The sequence below is a fragment of the Podarcis erhardii genome, assembly GCF_964252035.2.
Source record: "Podarcis erhardii genome assembly, chromosome: 14".
Classification (NCBI taxonomy): Eukaryota; Metazoa; Chordata; class Lepidosauria; order Squamata; family Lacertidae; genus Podarcis; species Podarcis erhardii.
Window position 1 is genome coordinate 21,318,427 of NC_138503.1, and position 19,312 is coordinate 21,337,738.

General features: G+C 48.4%; 1 protein-coding gene across 3 annotated transcripts in view; it reads left to right on the top strand.

Annotated features, from left to right (window-relative positions):
* Positions 1–2,178: 2,178 nt before the first annotated feature.
* Positions 2,179–19,312, top strand: part of PCSK6 (proprotein convertase subtilisin/kexin type 6) — a 109,014-nt gene continuing 91,880 nt past the window's right edge. For 2 of the 3 annotated variants that reach the window (XR_014150839.1, XM_081838839.1), the window contains exon 1: positions 6,549–6,728. Coding sequence is in view for 1 of the 3 variants with exons in the window: in XM_081838839.1 (XP_081694965.1) it covers positions 6,564–6,728 (165 nt within the window). In the remaining 2 variants the exon portion in view is untranslated. Of the gene's footprint in view, positions 2,316–6,548; positions 6,729–19,312 lie in introns of those variants that run through there. The other variant, XM_081838840.1, reaches the window with a different exon arrangement.

Below are 19,312 nucleotides of genomic sequence, written 5' to 3' on the forward strand. Positions count from 1 at the left end.
AAACTGGTGGAGAGAGACTAACTGGGGCTTAAGAGCCTCCGATGTGAGAAACCCGGGCTAAAGCAGCCAATTTATTGGGACATTGGTTTGGGAAGGGACAGAACCGGGGCAGGGAGGGAGGGGAGAGTAGAATAATTGAAATCTGAGATTTAGAATTGCTATATTATGATTTTAGGTGTAATATGGGAAGGGAGGAATTTATGGGAAAAAATTTAGGCCGTCCTTAGAGAAATGATTTATTGTGTAAAATTGGATAAGTTAATGGGTCAAGCATAGGTGATAAATTTTAAGAAAAGACAAGAGATTTAAGGGATGAGAGGAAATAACTTGCTGAGATAATCAATGAAATTGGAATGTGGGAGGGAGGGTGCGGGGAAGTCAATGAAAGAAGGTTATGAAAGTAAGGTTATGAAATTATGTATGTTTTGTTCTGTCTTTATATGTTTGTTTGTTTGTTAAAAAAATTTGAAAATTCAATAAAAATTTATAAAAAAAAAAAATAATAAAGCACATGCCTTCCCCCAAATAATCATGGGGATTGTAATTTACCCCTCACAGAGCTACAATTCCCAGCACCCTTAACAAACTGCAGTTCCCAGAATTCTTTGGAGGAAGGCATGTGCTTTAAATGCATGGTGTGTACACAGCCTTTGAAAACTCTGCATTCATAAAGAGCAGCAATCCTCCAATAAACATTTATTTGAAAGCACCCTTTCCCTTCCTTGCTATTGCAGAAGGACCTCAGATTGTCATACTGGCTGACTCTAAGAATCTCTGCATACCATTGGCTGAACTGCTCTGACCTCCCAGAAGGACCAGGCAAGACAGGGTGTCCTAGGAAAGGAAGGCTGGAGAAGAATATAAGGGAGCATTTGAAAAAAGGAGAAGGAAAACTGGAAAAGGAACAGAGGAGAGCTGCAGAAGGAAAAGAGCTTCATAGGCAAAGAAAGCTGAAATTCTTGCAGATACAAACTCTTTCACCTTGCCAATTTTTGCGTACCCTCCTCCCCTCCCCTCTGGAGAAGTATTTGAAGTGGTTTTTCCTTACCCTTAATTGCTTGGCTCACAAATTTCATTGAACTGTTTGCATCACACAGTGTGCCTCTAGCTTTGAATTGAAACATTCATGCAGGAAACGTTATTATGATAAATATTCATTCCATGATTGCATCCACTGCCTGGGCTGGAACTCTGGATCCAATTCGGGGCTGGCATCAACACCTGGCACCCCAGGGCCCCTGTAGCCCTGACAGGGTCCACTGCTGAAGCCCCCACCACCTACATCAGGCAGCTGTATTTAGCCATACATATCCCACCATGTCCCAACCTGGCAATACTCTGGGACATGAGAGGATGTTAAAAGGGTGGCTAGACCCAGCTGCCCAATCAGCGCTCTCTGGAGGGCTGTCATGGCAGCCAGATAAACCCACACACAAAGAAGAGGTGACTCATCTGAGGACGCTTTGACCAGAACCTGCCCAAACCTAGAGCCCTCCCTAGCATAGGTGTCAGCATTTCCCTTTTTTAAAGGGAAATTCCCTTATTCTGAATAGGATTCCTCGCAAGTTGATAGCTATGCTCCCTGGCCCAGTTTGAGGAGATCTGAAATAATAACTAACTACTAACTAGCAGCAGATCTCCAGGGTGTCAGATAGCTGTCATTCCCAGCTCTACCTGAAGATGCTAGGAATTGACCCTGGGGTCCTCAGCATCCCTAAAGCAAAGCATCCCTATCAGTCCTTGGTACATAGGAGCCTACGAAGTCAGGCTACAACTAGTTCAGTATTGTACTGTTTACTCTGCATGACGCTGGCTCTCCAGCTTTTCAGGCAGGGGACATTACCAGCCCTACGTCAAGATGTCAGGGATTGAACCTCCGCATGCAAAGCAGATGCTCAACCAATGAGCTAAGACACTTTCCTCAGGGCCCAGTACCTTAAAGAGAGCAGAAAAAGACAACATTAGCTTCCATGACCTTCGGTTGTATAAAGCAACCTTTTGTTGCTTGGTATTCCTTCCCTGATTGCACCATCCCAGCAATTATGACACCTTTCTTCCCTAACCAGGAAATGGTCCTTTGTGTGATGCATCATCAGAGGGTCCTAGTCAGGCAGCAAATCAGACTCAGGACATCAATAAAACAACAGCCTTTCCCTTTGATGGCATGTTGGTATAATACATCAGTGGAGCAATGGGTTGCCCCAATTATGTATCGGCGCCATCCATCATTGGCGGAGTAGAACCTCTGAGAATGTATTATTCCTGGCACATCATCATCATTCGATAAACAGAAGCACCATGAGCTAAGAGCCACTGTAAGTTCACAGGCAAGACAAATATCTGCTCCTTAATGGTCCATTCAGGGAAATCGTAGCTCAAATGCGATGAATTCGTATGGGTTATTCTCTGCTGATTTTGCTGTAGCTGGAGGGGCTGCAGATGGAACCAGGGACCGTCTGCAAGAGTGAGGGGTGGGTGGAGAGAAGCACATTTCTGTGATGGGAGTTGGCCTCTCCCAAACACACACAGGGTTGAGATTGCTCAGATGCTTGTGACCATGGCAGCACTCAGCCCGGTGAAAACAGCCTTAAAACAAGGATGGGCTAAAATCCTTAGCAGAATATAGAAGCTGAGCTTTTATTTAAAACTCACTCACCCATTTCTAAGCCTTAAAGCAGTGCAGAAAAATGCAAATGTGTATATGCCCTCTGAATACATACGTATTGAATTCTACCTATTGGTAAATGTTTATTTGCATGCAAAAAGCTTTATGATGAGCCTTAAAGGCAGAGTTAAGAGGGTTTATTTGGTGTTGGTGGTTGGGTGGTTGGTTTAGAATTCCACTCTTCCGCTGAAAACAGAAAGGATTTCAAAGTGTTTCACTGCGGCTGGATTGTGATCAACATTAAAAAGCCCAAAAGGAACACAGGAAGCTGCCTTATACTGAGTCAGAGCAATGGTTCCATCTAGCTCAGTATTGTCTACACTGACTGGCAGTGGCTCTTTGGGGTTTTCAGACCAGGCACACTCTCAACCCTGCCAGATATGGCACCTGGGACCTTTAGCATACTAAGCCTTTCAACAATGAGCTACAACCCTTCCCCCAAACCAGTGAATTAGTAAACTCACAGAAACAACTGAAGCTGCCTATATACTGAGTCAGACTCTTGTTCCATCTAGCCCAGTACTGTCTTCACTGACTGTAAGCAGCTTTCAAGGGTTTCAGTCTCTCCCTGCCTGAAGAAGCCGGGGACTGAAATGGGTAGAGTTGAGTTGAGAAACAACTATTATACACACACATCCTGCTATTATGCACAGGATAGAAGCTTAAATTTGGGGTCCCCTCCAAGCCACTGCCAAGGTTTTGCAGTCCTTTTGCAGAGTTTTGCAGCCAATAATACCTCATGTTTTTAATAATAATAATAAATTTTATTTATACCCCGCCCTCCCCGGCCGAGACCAGACTCAGGGTGGCTAACACCAAATATATAATACATTAAAAACACAAAATAAAACGATTAGTTTAAAATACAATTCGAATCACATTTAAAATCAGAATAAAAGTAGGGGTAAGGAATTAAAAGTTCACCAGGCCTGGCCACTTGTGTTGAGCCAAGGAGGCCACTTACATACAGGGTCCCATAGAAAGAAGGGGGTCAGACTGTGCCCAGACCAAAGGCAGAACAGCTCCATCTTACAGGCCCTGCAGCATCCTGTAAACTGAACAATTGATACATCAATCCTGGGGGTCATAGGTAACACCCCCCAAAAACAACCTTCTCCAATTCACCCCAAACCGGGGCCAAAGTTTTGCAAAACCCCACATTTTGCAGTGTCCTCCAAACTTAGAAATCAGTACTCAAACTGGAGGTTTGTAGTTAATGAAGCTAAATAGGCTGTGCTTCAGAGTACATGGCAGAGCCAGATGTTGAAAACTGATAAGCTTTGGATAAGTGTTGCAAACCATAATCTGTTCTTAAAGGCCCATCTGCACAGGTGTGTGAGAGAGAGAGATGTCACACCATCAACTTAGCATCCCAATCAACATATTGTACAACTGTTGCTTTGTTTTCCAGGCAGTGATGCATTTCCTCTTTATAATCACAGCCACTCATCAAAAGTAAACCTTCCTTTTAAAATGATAAAAGAGACAATGGTCTCCTGCCCTAGACCTGACCCAAAGCCAATCATGTTTTTTTACGCAAAGGTCAGTGTCCTTTTTTTTTACAGCTAGGTGCTCAATTCTAGATGTTCTTAGATAAAAGAGTTCTAGTTACAGGTAGGTGTTGGTCTGCCGTAGTCAAAACAAAATAAAAAAATTCCTTCCAGTAGCAGCTTAGAGACCAACTAAGTTTGTTACTGGTATGAGTGTTCATGTATCTGAAGAAGTGTGCATGCACATAAAAGCTGATACCAATAAAAAACTTAGTTGGTATCTAAGGTGCTACTGGATTGTTGTTGTTGTTGTTTAGATAAGAGAGTAATCCATGGACTAGGGAGGGCAATCCTCAAGCCTATGAACCCAGGAGAGATCCCTCGCTGGCCCAAATTTTAATTCTCCTTGAATGTTTTTGCCTGGCCAGAATGTGTCCTTGAGCTCTGATTATTCATCCTGTTGGATGCCTGGGAGCTACAAAGGATATGTGTGTGTGTGTGTGTGTGTGTGTGTGTAAAACTAGCCTACCATGCAAAGGTAAAATTTGCATTACTTGCTCCACCTACTTTTGTCTCTGGCTCCGCCCAGCACTAAAGTGTGGCCCTTGGAATGCTGTCCAGAAGCAAATGCAGCTATTGGGCTGAAAAATATTCTACAGCAGTGGTCTCAAGGGTGGCCCAGCCCATTTTGCCACCTGCTGCTGTGCCTTGCCTCCCACTTTGGCTGCCGCCAGAATGCCCCCCTTGCTGAAACTTGGTGAAAGGGGGTGCTCCACAAGGCCTTGGCAATGCTGTGCGCCAGAATGTCCTCCCTCCCTTTACTGAAACTTGGTGATGATGGAAGCAGTGGGATGGGCGGAACGCCTCCTCTTGCACTTCCACTACCTGAGGCTGCTGCTTCACCCTGCCTCATGAGTGGGCTGGATCTGCCTGGTCTATGCTGACTGGCAGTGACTCTCTAGGATTTCAGACGGGGACATTCCCAGCCCTACCTGGAGATGCTGAGGATTGAACATGGGACCTTCTGCATGCAAAGCAGATGCTCTGGCCCTGAGCTATGCTTATCATCTAAGATTGTACAGTGGTACCTTGGGTTACATACGCTTCAGGTTACATACGCTTCAGGTTACAGACTCCACTAACCCAGAAATAGTGCTTCAGGTTAAGAACCTTGCTTCAGGTTGAGAACAGAAATCATGCTCCGGCAGGAGCCTCCTGCTGCTGCCGTTCTCATCCTGAAGCAAAGTTCTTAACCTGAAGCACTATTTCTGGGTTAGCGGAGTCTGTAACCTGAAGTGTATGTAACCCGAGGTACCACTGTATAAGAGAGGTGACTGAGTAAAACACATTAACTCCTGTGGATGTTGTCATATTAAAACTGAATTTAAATGTACTTATAAATTAATAAAAAGGTATGTGAACATGCTTTCTCAAATCAGCTAGGACTCTCTGGATTACTGAGAGGGCCTGGTAGTCACTGATAGTTTTACCTTCCTTGAATTTGTCTCATTCCCTTCTAAGTCCACCCAAGTTGGGAGCCAGCACTTCACCCTGAGAAGTCGAACTCCATGTTTTACCCTGTGTTGAGTACTTTCTTGTCTCTCTCCCAATATCCAGCTTCATTGGACGACCTGGCTTATAGAAGAGGAAAAAGATTTTCCCCTTTCCAGTTTCCTCACACCATGCATAGTTTCTTATGCAGCTCAATCATGTTTCCCCCTTTTTTTTCTGAGCTCAGAAAACCCCCAAACCCTTTCTCACAGGGAATAACTCCCTTGTGGATCTGGATTGCCTTTTTGGGCACCTTGTGTAATATTTGTGGGTCCGATGACAAAACACCCTGAAAGGGGAAGTTTTGTGAAGAAGCTTTATTCAATGCTGCCTCGAAGACCTTCTGCTAAAACGCAAAACTAAAAACCTAAGCAGCGGCCCAGATCATGTGACCCAGGAGGGGGTGACCAGGAACGACTGATCTGAACCCCCTGCGATCCGCTTTCGCTCGGTTTAGACGGCCAAACCAGTTCTTCCGACTGGGAGGCGGCAACAACAGCTCCCAAACTCTCCCGCTTTTCCAACAGCGACAAGCTGAAGAAGAGCGCGCGAGGAAGATCCGGGATCGCCTCCCGCCGGGCCGCCAATCTCGGCTTCTGCTGCGCCGCCGGGATCCCGAGCGGATCCTTCCCCGCCTCCATCTCTCCGTCCGCCCCATCCTCCCCCCCCCCCCGCTGCCCGGCTGCGCCCGCCTCAAAAAGGCTGAGCTCCCCCCACTGGCCGGCTGAGGCAGGCGGGGGCCTGTCTGCGATTCGCTCGCGCCGGCTTCGGAGCGGGCGTCTGTGCGCGCCGTCGCCGCCAGCGGCTCTCTCGCTGCGCCTCTCCCCGCGCGCAAAGAGCCCTGCGCCGCCGCCACCATGCGCGCCTTCGGGGCTTGCCTCCTCCTGCTGGCGGCGCTGCCCGCTTTACCGGCCCGGCGCCCCCGGACCGTCTACACCAACCACTGGGCTGTGCGGGTGCTGGGGGGCCCCGACGAGGCGCATCGGCTGGCCTCCGCTTACGGCTACCTGAACCTCGGACAGGTGAGAGAGGCAAAACTTTTCTTTCTTTCCATTCGCTGTTGTGGAACGCGAGGATCCTGCACGAGCCGATCCCGAGTGTGGGGGGTGGGTAGGTGCCGGGGATGATTTTTTTGGGGTGCTCCAAACTGTTCCCCGTCTATAGTTTCGTAGCAGCGCTGCTCCCCAGAAGGAACTTTCCGTGCGCCCCCGAAGGAACTTTCGGTCCAGTTTTTGGCACCGCTTTGCCGCCGTCTTCCCGCTGGGAGAAACCCAGGAAAGGTGCAGTGTCGACGGTGCCGGTCCGGTTTAAGGCAAGCATCGCTTCTGGATCGAAGGGGGTTAGGTAGAAAAATCCGCACGCGCGTGGCAGGTAGCTGGGTGCAAGTGCAAATCAGGAGCCTTGCCGCACCTTTAAGACTAGCACGTTTAAGGTGCAAGCCTGTACTTGTCTGCTCGGCAATAAGCCCACATGGAGTTCACAGGGACTTGTGAATGAGCATAGGATCGCCGCAGTATTAAAGCCGGCTTCCTTACATGCAAACTGGGCTCCAGGCGATGAAAGCCAGGAGGACAAGGACCCAGTGAAACCAGCGGAATCCTTAACAGGTTCCCGGGTTAAGTACTTAATAGATCCCTGCCAGTTTCTGTGCAAGAGTGAAATCTGAGCATATTCTTAGCTCTCTCTTGGAAACGAATGGGGCTTTAAAAGTGCTGAACTCCAACTGGGTGAGTGCCCTAAGAAAATTGTGGCAGATGTTTTGCAGATGTGTGGTCTGTGTAGGTCTCTCTCTCTCTTCTCTCTCTCTCTCGCCCCAGCTTTATTTGGTCCCCATGTTTTTGGGACTTTCACCCCCAGTCGTCCCCAGCCAGCATGGCAGTGGTGAGAGATGATGGGAGTTGTAGTCCAACAACATCTGGGGATCCGAGGTTGGGGAAGACTGCTGCAACCTATGAAAATGTACATCACAACATATGTGTGAGTCATTAAAAAAAAGATGCCACAGATTCTTTGCTAGGACTGAATCTCTGGGTTTTAAAATATACAACTACAAAGTGCATAAGACTGATTGATTCTTTTCAGAATGGAGGCTTGTCGGGTCTTTGGGAGGATGCTAGATGCTTGAAAGGTAGAATCCCAGCGTTACAGGTTGTATGTCATTTGGGAGAAGGGCGAGCTACAAGTTGCGGAGACGAAGCAAGCTTTTACGCTCTTACATAGTGAGCTGCTTTATCAGATCATTGCTCTAGCTCTCCCAGTGCTGGCTAGTCTTGAACAGCACTGCCCCTCCAGCTCTCAGGCAAAGAGGCCTTTAATTTGATCATGTACCTGGCATTGCTAAGGGTTGAACCCGGGGCAACCTGGTGGCTTCTTAAGTAGGAAGTTTTAAAAGTCCAGGCAGTGTTTCTGTGTTCGATGCTGGCAATTTGCTGCTGCTGGTTCTGTGGAGGTGGATCCTGGATCGGTGGGAGCCAACAGGAGTTTTCTTCTTCCCTGCATGACCTCTCCCCTTCCCCACCATCTGCATTCTCTGTAGTCATTCCAGTGACACCCCCTACTCAGCCTCAAATCCCTCTCACTCATTAAATCCATCATGACTCTCCCAGGCTATTGTTCTTCCAGATTCTCTTTCTTTCTTTCTTTCTTTCTTTCTTTCTTCAGTCTCCAGAGCTTCTTAGGCTGTGCATACTCCATACATGAAAAGCTTACTCGTCCCGAAGAAGGGAACTGTAGTTTATTCAGATGGGAGTTGTAGCTCTGTGAGTTGTTACCTACAGTTCCTGGGATTCTTTGACTGTATGTGTGTTTTAAATGTGCTTTAAATGTACTGAGAGTATTCAGTAGCCTGCCCTCCCCATCCCAATCCCCACCAATTAATTTTCAGCTCAACCCCAACTTTTGCTGAATGGTTCCATCCAACCGGCTCTAGTTGACACATGATAGCAGATGGACCCAAAAGGTAATTAGTCAGCTAAAGCATGACAGAAAACATCTGAGGCGGACTCCGAGGGGAACTGCCAAGTGGAAATGAATCAATATTTAATTTTTGCACAGCAAAATGCACCCTTATCAATTTAATACCGTTTATAAAGCTATTTTATATATTTCTTCCCCAACTGCTGTACGTAAGACTAATCAATTTTTCTGTGGGTGTTGGTTTTTTTTAAGGGTTGGGGTGTGTGACAGTGGGGGGGGGAGCGGAGAAGGATTGCTATAAAGATGGAAATGTTTATATTGAGATCACTGCCAAGATTTTTTCATATTTTTTATTTTTTTTGGTAATTGCTTGAACTTTATACTATCTTTGCAGATTTTAATAACAACTCTGCTTGGGGAATTTTTAATTTTTGTTATTTTTAGGTATGCGGGTCATTTAGCGAAGGTGGCAAAAGAACCAGCATGGGACTCATAAAACACACCCGTTGGTGTTTCTTAATTGATTCTGTGAATGTCAGGAAGGGGGCAGAATATCAACTGAAAGCACAAGGGAGATCTGATTAATGGCTCTCTCTCTCTCTCTGTGTGTGTGTGTGTGTGTGTGTGTAAGTAAGAGAGCGAGATCAAGATCACAATAAGGACAGTGAAACAACCCAGTTGTGACACACTGGAGTGTTTAGGTGGCCCCACTCTGAATTCTTTGCATTTCCAGTTTCCATCCAAATTAAGCCAAGTTTCTAGCTCTCTTGCTGTTGTATTTTAAAGCATCTTGAAATCCATTGAAAACCAGGGAGGAAACACAACAACAACATAAAACCCATTATCATTATCATTATTATCTCAGTTCTCTTGATTTTTAAGACCAGAATAGGAAGCCAATTTCTCTCCAGATGTTTTTGGGCTACAATGCCCATAATCTCTGACCATTGAGCATTCTGGCTGGGCCTCAGTTTTACCCGTGGACGGCCATCTGTCCAGATTTTGCTCTGAACTAATTTTAAGATGTATTTTAATTAATTGATCACCTGCTTTTCTGTTCTTATGTTCTTTGTATACTGTGTTAGTTTTATGATGCTAGCCGCCCTGAGCCCGGCTCTGGCCAGGGAGGGCAGGGTACAAATAAAAATGTATTATTATTATTATTGGAGGCAAACAACATCCAGAAGGGCCACAGGTTCCTCATCTCTGCTGTAGGACCTTGGTCAGGAACTAGTAAAACCAAATGGTCACGTTTATAAGAAGTGGGAGGAGAATGGGCCAAAACTATATGATGTCACTACATATGTTTACATACATGTACATGCAACCTGCCAGCGAAGCATCACCTGCATTCTCCAAATAATGTTTTCTCCTGTTGGTCAGATTTGGTCCAGAGGCTGTCAACTGTTGACCTCCGGTGGAGGAGACTGTGTGAAGTGGCATAAAAGAGGGGGAGGGAACCCAGTCCTCCCAGTAGCTGAAAACCTGATCCAGCCTTATGGCTTGAGGAACCTCAGTCCCAAGGGCCAAATGTGGCTCCTAGGCCTCTCTGCTTAGCCACTGTTCTTACTGGCCCAGTTTTTCACCCTCCTTGAATGTTTTTGCCTGGCTGGAGGAATAGGGAGGTGAGTGTGTGTAGAAGCTCACCTACTGCGTAAAGTAAATTCACACTTGTTGCTTCATCCATTTTTGCCAGCAGTCCCCACCTGCCACTGCCATGTGGCCCCCAGAAAGCTGCATGGAAGAGGATGTGGTTTTTAGGTTACAAATGATTCCCCACTCCCGAGTTGCCGTTTAGTGGGGGAGCAGCCATTGGCACGTGCTTCCTACAGCATATGCCATTCAGGCAGGAGTAGCGGGTGGTGAAATGGCACTATCCACCCACGTGGCCATGTAGAAATGACCTTTCCTTTCTGGGAGTTTGCCAGTGGGTATGTAGAGAGGCCTCCACCCACCTGAAAAATACTTCGCTCTAGAGTCTCGTCATGGCTATATCGCCATTTCTCTTGGGAAGATGATCTCACAAGATGATGGAGCAGCAGATTGAATCAGTGTAACTTCCTGCATTTGTAAAAATTCTGGGCTGATGTCTCACCCTCCAGGAGATAGGAAAACTGTGAAGCATCACAGGGTGGGAGCCCTGCATGCTGCCGGCCAAGGCAGCCCATTGCTGGGGGTGGGGGAAGAGAGAGAGAGTGAATACCCCCATAAATAAGAACATAAGAATACACAAGCATAAGAGGAGACTGTTGGATCAGGCCAATACCCCCTCTAGTCCAGGATCCTGTTCTCACATTGGCCCACTAGATGCTTGTGGGAAACCTGCAAGCAAAACCTGAGCATGAGAGCCCTTTCCTCTCGTATTGTTTCCAGACAGGCGTGCCGAGTTCGGCCCAACCGTGGAGGCAGCGCATAGCCATCATGGCTAGTGGCCACTGATAACCTTAGTCCTTCATGAATTTGTCCAGTTCTCTTTTAAAGCCATCCAAATTGCTAGCCATCACTACCTTCTGTAGGAGTGAGTTCCATAGTTTAACTACGCTCTGCTTGAAAAGTGTTTTCCTTCTATTTATCCTGACTCTTCCAGCATTCAGCTTCAATGGGGAGGCCATGAGTTCCAATGTTATGCGAGAGAGAGAGGGAGAGAGAGAGAAAGGAAGGAAGGAAGGAAGGAAGGAAGGAAGGAAGGAAGGAAGGAGAATGTAGGAAGCCACTTCACACTGGTCATTCTAGCTCAGTGTCATCTGCACTCATTGACAGTGGCTCAGAAAAGGGACATTCCCAGGCCTACCTGAAGATGCCAGAGGTTGGACCTGGGACCATTTGCCTGCAAAACACTGACCTACAGCCCTTCCCTGTACCTGATGAGACCAGTGTTATATCTAGCTCACAAAACTACAATTCCCATAGTTCCCTGGGAAGAATGATTGATTGTTAAAACCACTCTGGGAGCTGCAACAGCTCTCAGCGCTCTTAACAAAGTCCAGCTCCCAGAATTCTTGGGGGGGGGCGCCATGCTTGTTAAAAGTGGTACCACAGTGCTTTAAATGTATGGAGTGAATGTGGCCATGCTGCTGTTTTAGAGTTGGGTGCATTCTTTATTACTATTATGGACCTGCTGCTACCTGCCGCCATGTGGACAAGGCTATGTGCTACCTCCATTTTTTTGAGGCAGTAGTTAAATTTCTATACCACCCTTCATTTGAGAATCTCAGGGCAGTTTACAATACAAAAACACATACCATATGAAACAATCAAAACAAACAAAAACAGTATCCCCCTCCCACAGCTTAAAAGGCCATAGATTGTTTAATTAGCTGGGGAGAAGGGGAATGTTTCTGCCTGATGCCTATAGATATGTAACGAAGGCAGCAGGTGAGCCTTTGTGGGGAAAGCATTTGGCAAGTGGGGAGCCACTGCAGAAAAGGCCTGTTCTCATGTTGCCACCCTCCAGACCTTTCGTGGAGGAGGCACATGAAGAAGAGCCTCAGATGAGGAACGCAGGGTAATTATATAATTATAGTTTGCGCAAAAAGAGAAAACCCAGTCTGCTCTCTCAAGGGCAGAAGTAAGTTATTATGAACTTGTAATGTATACAGGCTTTCTCAAGGGGTTTGGGGCGGAGCAGGGCGAGGGGAGCTGGGGTTAGCAAATGCATGCGAACGACAGACACAAGCAATCAACCAGAGTTTAAAGATAAGCTCTTTTTGTAATTCAAACCATAGCGTCTTGCAGTGTTTCCACATGGAGTGTTATCATCCGTGACGGAAACCAGTAAAGAGCAGGGTGCTTTAATCTAAATAGAATTTTTCTTTGCATCACAAATCTTGTCCCAATAGCAGTAACGGGCAGTGATTTTGGTGCTCTGCAAAAGATTATCTCATCCTTTTGTGCTTGCGTGCCTCAGTGGTCTGCCGTGCCTCCGGACTGACAATTTAGAATGGGCTTTCCCTGAGAAAGCTGGAGGGCAAGGGGGAAACCATTTTTGGCTCGTGCTTTCTAGGCAGGGGAAAGTGGAAGTACGGATGAGTCCACAGCCTCTTTCCAAGCTTAAGAAAACGTTGCAGACTTCACTGGCTAAACTCTGCTTCTGTCAATACATGGGCAGGTTGCAGGATACAGAGGCAGACCATTGATCTACAGTGGTACCTCAGGTTAATTACTTAATTCGTTCCGGAGGTCTGTTCTTAACCTGAAACTGTTCTTAACCTGAAGCACCACTTTAGCTAATGGGGCCTCCTGTTGCCGCCGCGCCGCTGGAGCACGATTTCTGTTCTCATCCTGAAGCAAAGTTCTTAACCTGAAGCACTATTTCTGGGTTAGCGGAGTCTGTAACCTGAAGCATCTGTAACCCAAGGTACCACTGTATTTATCTCAGTAACGGCTATGCTGGCAGACAGTGGCTGTTCAGGGTTTCAGGCAAGGGGCATCCCCAGTCCTCATTGAGATGCCAGGGATTGAACCTGGCATGCAAAGTAAATGTTCTGCCACTGAGCTACAGCTGTTCCCCACTACTTCCTAAATCTTTTTCTTATGCCCTTCAGTTGCAAAGAACAAAGTTGGTGGGTTGGGGCCGGTGGGGGCCAGTTATCCTAGCTTATTGCTTTCCTTGTGGGCTCTGCACTCTTCTGCGGTTCACTGCTCCTCTGCCCAGGTGGCACAGTAATTTGTCTTGGTGCTAAAAAGGATCCGTTATAAATTCTGGCTTGACTTTTAAATTTCAGCCTTGTTCCAGTATAATTAAGCTGGCAGATGTTTGGGTGCAGGAGTGCGAGGGAAGAAACACCAAACTCTGTAAACCACTGTTGGAACCAAAGCTGCCAAAGGGTGGTGGTATATCAATTTAAAAAAAATAAAACAAAAATAAAACGGGGATTTCTTGCTGGAAGCTTAAATTGGAGATTTGCCTTAAAAGCCCATTGCAATGGAAGTTTGAGAGCAAGTGTGGCATTGAGTCAAATGTTGGGCTTGAACTGGGCTTAGATCTCTGCTTATCCATGAAATTCACATAGACTGAGTGGCTCAGTCTGCCTTGCAGTATTCTTGAAAAATGAAATGAGGGTGGGCAGTCATTCCCATGTCACCCTGAGGCACAATACTATTGTGATTCTTCACAGGGCTTTTTTTCCAGCCAGAACTCAGTTCCTGCACCTCTCAGGTGGGTGCCATTGCCATTCTACGAGAACAAGGAATTCCAGCACCTCTTTTTGCCTAACTTGTTGGCCTGCTCCAGAATTTACCCAACAATATATTTAGACCAGAGTGCTCCAAACTTGGGTTTCCAGCTGTTTTTACACTACAACTCCCATCATCCCTGACCACTGGTTCTGCTAGCTAGGTGTCAGGGAACTGCCATCGGAGAGTCAGGTGGTGGAAGGGCTCAAGGAGGCTAGGAGAGTTTCTCTTCACACGCTGCTTGTGCGAAGGAGAGGCATCATGAGCAACCCAACCGGAGTCGGAGGAGCAGGAGGAGCTGGAGAGGGACCAACTCTGGAGGAGAGAAACAGAGCTTTGGAGCACCAGCTGGCACTGCTAACGGTGCGGCTCGAGGAAAGGAGGGCGCAGGATGCACAGGGGAAACCCACCCCCATCGCAAGGAAGGTACCGGGGTTGGTACAGAAATTCGGGGGTGACCCAAGGAGCTACCAAGCCTTTAAGACAGAGATGCAGTATGCACTGAACCTGCAATTCGATGACTTTGCCGATGAGGAATCGAGAGTGGCTTTTGTGATTGGGCACCTCGAGGGAGGGGCTAGAGATTGGGTGAGGCCCCTGATGGCATCGAATAATGACGCCTTAAAAGACTTGAGGAAATTCTTTATCGCGATGGACTTGATGTTTTCCAGCCTGGTACGCAGACAGTTAATGGCGTGCAAACAGGGAAATCAATCAGTCCGAGAGTATTGGACACAGTTTACCATGCTTATACATAAATTGGGGTGGGACCTGTCTTCAGACCCGATACAGATGCTGTTTGAAGAAGGCCTAGCCCCAGCGGTGAAAGATGAACTTTCCCGCGTGCCCCGTCCGGAGTCCATGGATCAGCTGACCAAGGCGGCGCTTGCTATTGGAGCACGCCAGGAGGCGAGAGCTCTGGAGAAGCGGGAAGGGAGAGGAGAGCGTTGGAATGATTTCCGCATTCCTGAGATGCCGGAGCAACCTTCCCCACCAGCGGAACCGATGGAGATTGGAGGGGCGAGCGCGCGCGGAACTTCAAATGTTAACGAAGGGCGGAAGAAGGAGGGGAAGAGCGCCAAAAAATGTTTCCTCTGTCAACAGCCAGGACATTTTGCCAGGGTCTCCCCGCAAAGGAAGGGATGGCAAGGAATGGTGGGGGCTGTGGGGAGTGAGGAGGAGGGGGTTAAGGAGCAGGTAAAAGCCAACGCCTGGCTGCCAGCGACAGGGCACAGCAGTCAGGCCAAGGATCAGTGAACGTGCCCAAGCCTGAACCCCCAAGAGCTGCTCTCGTCGTAGAGGTGCTGCTAGAGCTACCCAACGGACATCCACTCACGATAAAAGCCCTATTAGACTCAGGCAGCTCCTGCAATTTTATGAGTAAGGAGTTTGCGTCAGAGCACCAGATACAGACGCTGCCCTTAAGTCCTTCCTTGCAGGTGACAACGATTGACGGGAGGGAACTGCTGGGAGGGGAAGTAAACCAACAGACGGTCCCCATGACAATGAGAGTGGCAAGGCACACGGAAGCCATTGCATTTCATGTAGCCACACTAGCAGGACCTCCCATCATCTTGGGAATGAGCTGGCTGGCGCTACATGACCCGCTAGTGGGATGGCACCAGCGGACAGTCTCTTTTGGGTCAGCTCATTGCCTAGAGCACTGCAAGGGAAGAGGAATGCAGGGGCTGGACAGGGCCAGTCTTGCAGGGGTGGCGGTGGGGGAAAAGGGAGAAATACCCCGACAATACGCCGACCTGAGTGACGTCTTCAGTGAGAAGGAAGCAGATAGACTGCCCCCGCATAGACCCTTTGACTGTCAAATTAACCTACTCCCGGGAGCCCAGCTACCAGTGGGCAAGCTGTACGCCATGTCAGACAGGGAGATGCAGGAGTTAAGGGAGTTCATAGACAAGAACCTGAAATGAGGTTTCATCAGGGAGTCAAGAGCGGTGGGGGGCAGCCCAGTGTTTTTTGTAGACAAAAAAGACACTACTAAACCCAGGTTGGTCGTGGACTTCCGGGCCGTAAATTCTGTGTCAGAACCTGTGGCCTTTCCCATGCCCAGGATTGACGACATTTTGACCAGGGTGAGGAAGGGAAAGATTTTTACCAAGCTGGACCTGAGGGGGGCGTATAACCTGATACGGATGAGAAAAGGGGATGAATGGAAAACTACCATGTTCACCCCCTTGGGGGCCTTTGAGTATCTCGTTATGCCCTTCGGATTACAGGGGGGCTCAGCCTGCTTTCAATCCTTCATGAATCATGTGCTGGGACCTTTGCTCTATAAGAACTGTGTGGCCTTCTTAGACGATGTGTTGGTCTACTCAGAGGATGAAGAGCAGCATGTCCGGGATGTCCGGGAGGTCCTAAGCAGGCTGCAAGCAAACCAGCTGTGGGTAAAACTGGAGAAGTGCCAGTTCCATACCAGAGAGGTGGAATTCCCGGGGTACCGTTTGTCAGACAAGGGATTGGCCATGGATCCAAGCAAGGTCCAAGCGGTACTGGAATGGAAGACACCCAGAACCAGGAAGGACGTGCAGAGGTTCCTGGGGTTTGGAAACTTCTATCGGAAGTTCATCAAAAACTTTGCCCACTTAACGGCTCCCATAACCGATTGTCTCAGTAGTAAGAAGAAATTTGCATGGACGGAAGAGGCGCAGCGAGCGTTTGAACGGCTAAAGAAAGCGTTCGCTTTGGAAGAACAGCTCTTGCACGTGGATCTACAGAAACCGATGAGGGTGGAAACAGATGCATCAGATCGAGCGGTAGGGGCGGTTTTGCTCCAACCGGGGAAGGATGCGTCGGACTGGAGACCGTGTGCCTTCTTCTCGCGGAAGTTGAATAAATCCAAAAGGAACTACACAGTGTATGACAGGGAACTGCTCGCCATTTATGAAGCGTTTCGACGATGGCGGCACCTGCTGATAGGAGCGCAGCACAAGGTCCAGGTGTGCACGGACCACAAGAACCTGGAATATTGGCGAACGGCCAGAGTACTGAACCAGAGACAAGTGCAATGGGCACAGGAATTTTCCAAATTCCATTTTGAGATTCGCTACGTACCGGGGCCAGAGAACGTAAGGGTGGACGCTCTCTCTCGAAAACCAGAGTATATGGAGGGGGAGGGAGCGCCCGAAGAGAGACATGTCATCCCCGAGGACCACTGGGTGTGTGGGGCAGCATTGGTGGGGCAACGAGAACTGGTAGAAGGGACAGAGAACGATGAATATGCTCAAGATAAGCTCAGAGGGCTCAGGAGAGCCGGGGAGAACACCGGGGGGTTTGAAGAAAGGAACGGGGCGTTGTACTACAAGGGGGCCTTGTACATACCAGAAGGGGAATTGAGGGGTAGAGCACTCAAACAACTGCACGACAGCCCCACCGCGGGGCACTTTGGGCAACACAAAACAATGTGGTTAGTTACCAGGCAATTTTGGTGGCCCAAGGTGAGGGAAGATGTACGAGAGTATGTGAGGGGGTGCGACCGCTGCCAGCGAGCAAAGGGGGAGAGGGCGGCACCGGCGGGGTTGCTGGAGCCATTACCCACACCGAACGGCCATGGGAGGCAGTTTCCATAGATTTTATGACGGATTTACCAAGATCCAAGGGGAAAACTGCGGTAATGGTAGTGGTAGACCTGTTAACCAAGATGTGCCACTTTATAGCTTGCTCACATGCGGTAACGGCGGAAGAAACTGCCAGGTTGTTTGTAAAACACATTTTTAGGTTGCATGGCGCCCCCTTGAGGGTGGTCTCAGACAGAGGGAAACAATTTACGTCCAGGTTCTGGAGGAGGCTCATGAGCTTACTGCATGTGGAGGTCAATTTCTCAACCGCCAGACACCCAGAAACTAATGGGCAGGCGGAAAGGGCAAACAGTATTCTGCAACAATATCTGAGGTGTTATGTAAATGACCGAGAGAATGACTGGGTAGAGAAATTAACCCTGGCCGAATTCGCCTACAATAATGCGGAAAATGTGTCCACAGGCATGAGTCCATTTATGGCTAATTATGGGTGTCACCCCAGGGCCTTTCCAGGGGAAGGAGGGGAAAGATGGAGCGTACCGGCCGCGGAACACTTTGTGGAAGAAATGGAAGCAATACATCAACAGCTTAAAATGAATTTGGATAGGGCCAAGGAAGAATACAAGAAGCAGGCAGATAGGAGCAGAAGGGAAGGAGAGACCATAAGGGTGGGGGACCGGGTGTGGTTGTCAACACAAGGGTTACCATTCAAGGGGGGTTGCAAAAAATTGCGGCCAAAACGACTGGGACCCTTCGAGGTTATACAGCAGGTCAATACGGTGGCCTTTAAACTCAGGCTGCCAGACAACATGAAACTGCATCCAGTATTCCATAGGTCATTACTATCACCATACCGGGAGGGGCGGGAATTTCGGGGACGTGAAGGTCAGGTTCCCGCGGCACCGCAAGTAGAAGAGAGGGAGTGCAGCAGTCATGTAGCAGAAATACTCGACTCTCGGTGGAAGGGGAAACAGGTGGAGTACTTAGTGGCATGGGAAGGGGAACCGGAGTCCGAAAATACCTGGTTACCGGCAGAAACGGTCAAGGATGAGGTCTTAGTAGGAACGTTTCATCGCCGGTTCCCAAGGAAGCCTCAGCCCTTGGCTAGGTTCTGAGAGGAACACTTCGGCACCACTGATGAGGAAGAGGAGTTCGCGGGGTTCCCAGAATCAGGACAGGAAGAGGAAGAAGAATCAGATGGGGAAGAGTATGGGGAAAGAAGGGACAGTAGTAGGTGGAGAGCGGTTTTCGAGTCATCCGAAGATGAGGACTCTTTCCGGGGGTTCCCAGCCTCACCACCCAGAGAAGAGGGGGAAATGGGGGGTGAGGGGGGTCCTGGAGGGGAGGTGGATGTCAGGGAACTGCCATCGGAGAGTCAGGTGGTGGAAGGGCTCAAGGAGGCTAGGAGAGCTTCGGATGCTGAGGAAGGAACCAGTAGGGGGAGAGGGAGAGTTCCTGCAGAAACTCAGTCGGAGGAATGGCTCCAAGATGCTTCCAGTGAGAACAGCGGGGAGGGCTCAGGACCTCCGCTGGAGACGCCTACTCCGCGCAGGAAACTGTCACACAGAGAATCCAGAAGGAGAGTTTCCGTCAAGGAACTCTTATGTTGGCGTAAATTCCGGAAGCGCCCACTGACGGATTCTGCCAGCGATTGAGGTAGCCATGCACCCATGGCTCCGCGGACTGGGAGAGTTTAGGAACTGATGGCAAAGCTTTGAGGGCTTAAACGCTTACGCACAAGCAGCCCCCTTTTCCCATTACACTAGGGATGATGGAAGTTGTAGTACAACAACAGCTGCAGACTCAAGTTTGGGAAACCTTGATTTAGACTATGCCATGTGCCTCTAGTCTATTGTGTGTTTTGCTTGCTCCAGAATCCTGTTTGGAACTCTGCCTTGAATCTCAGCTTTGGAGGAAGGTGGGATATAAATTCTACTACTACTAATAATAAACAATAAGATGTTGGGTACCAAATCCACATC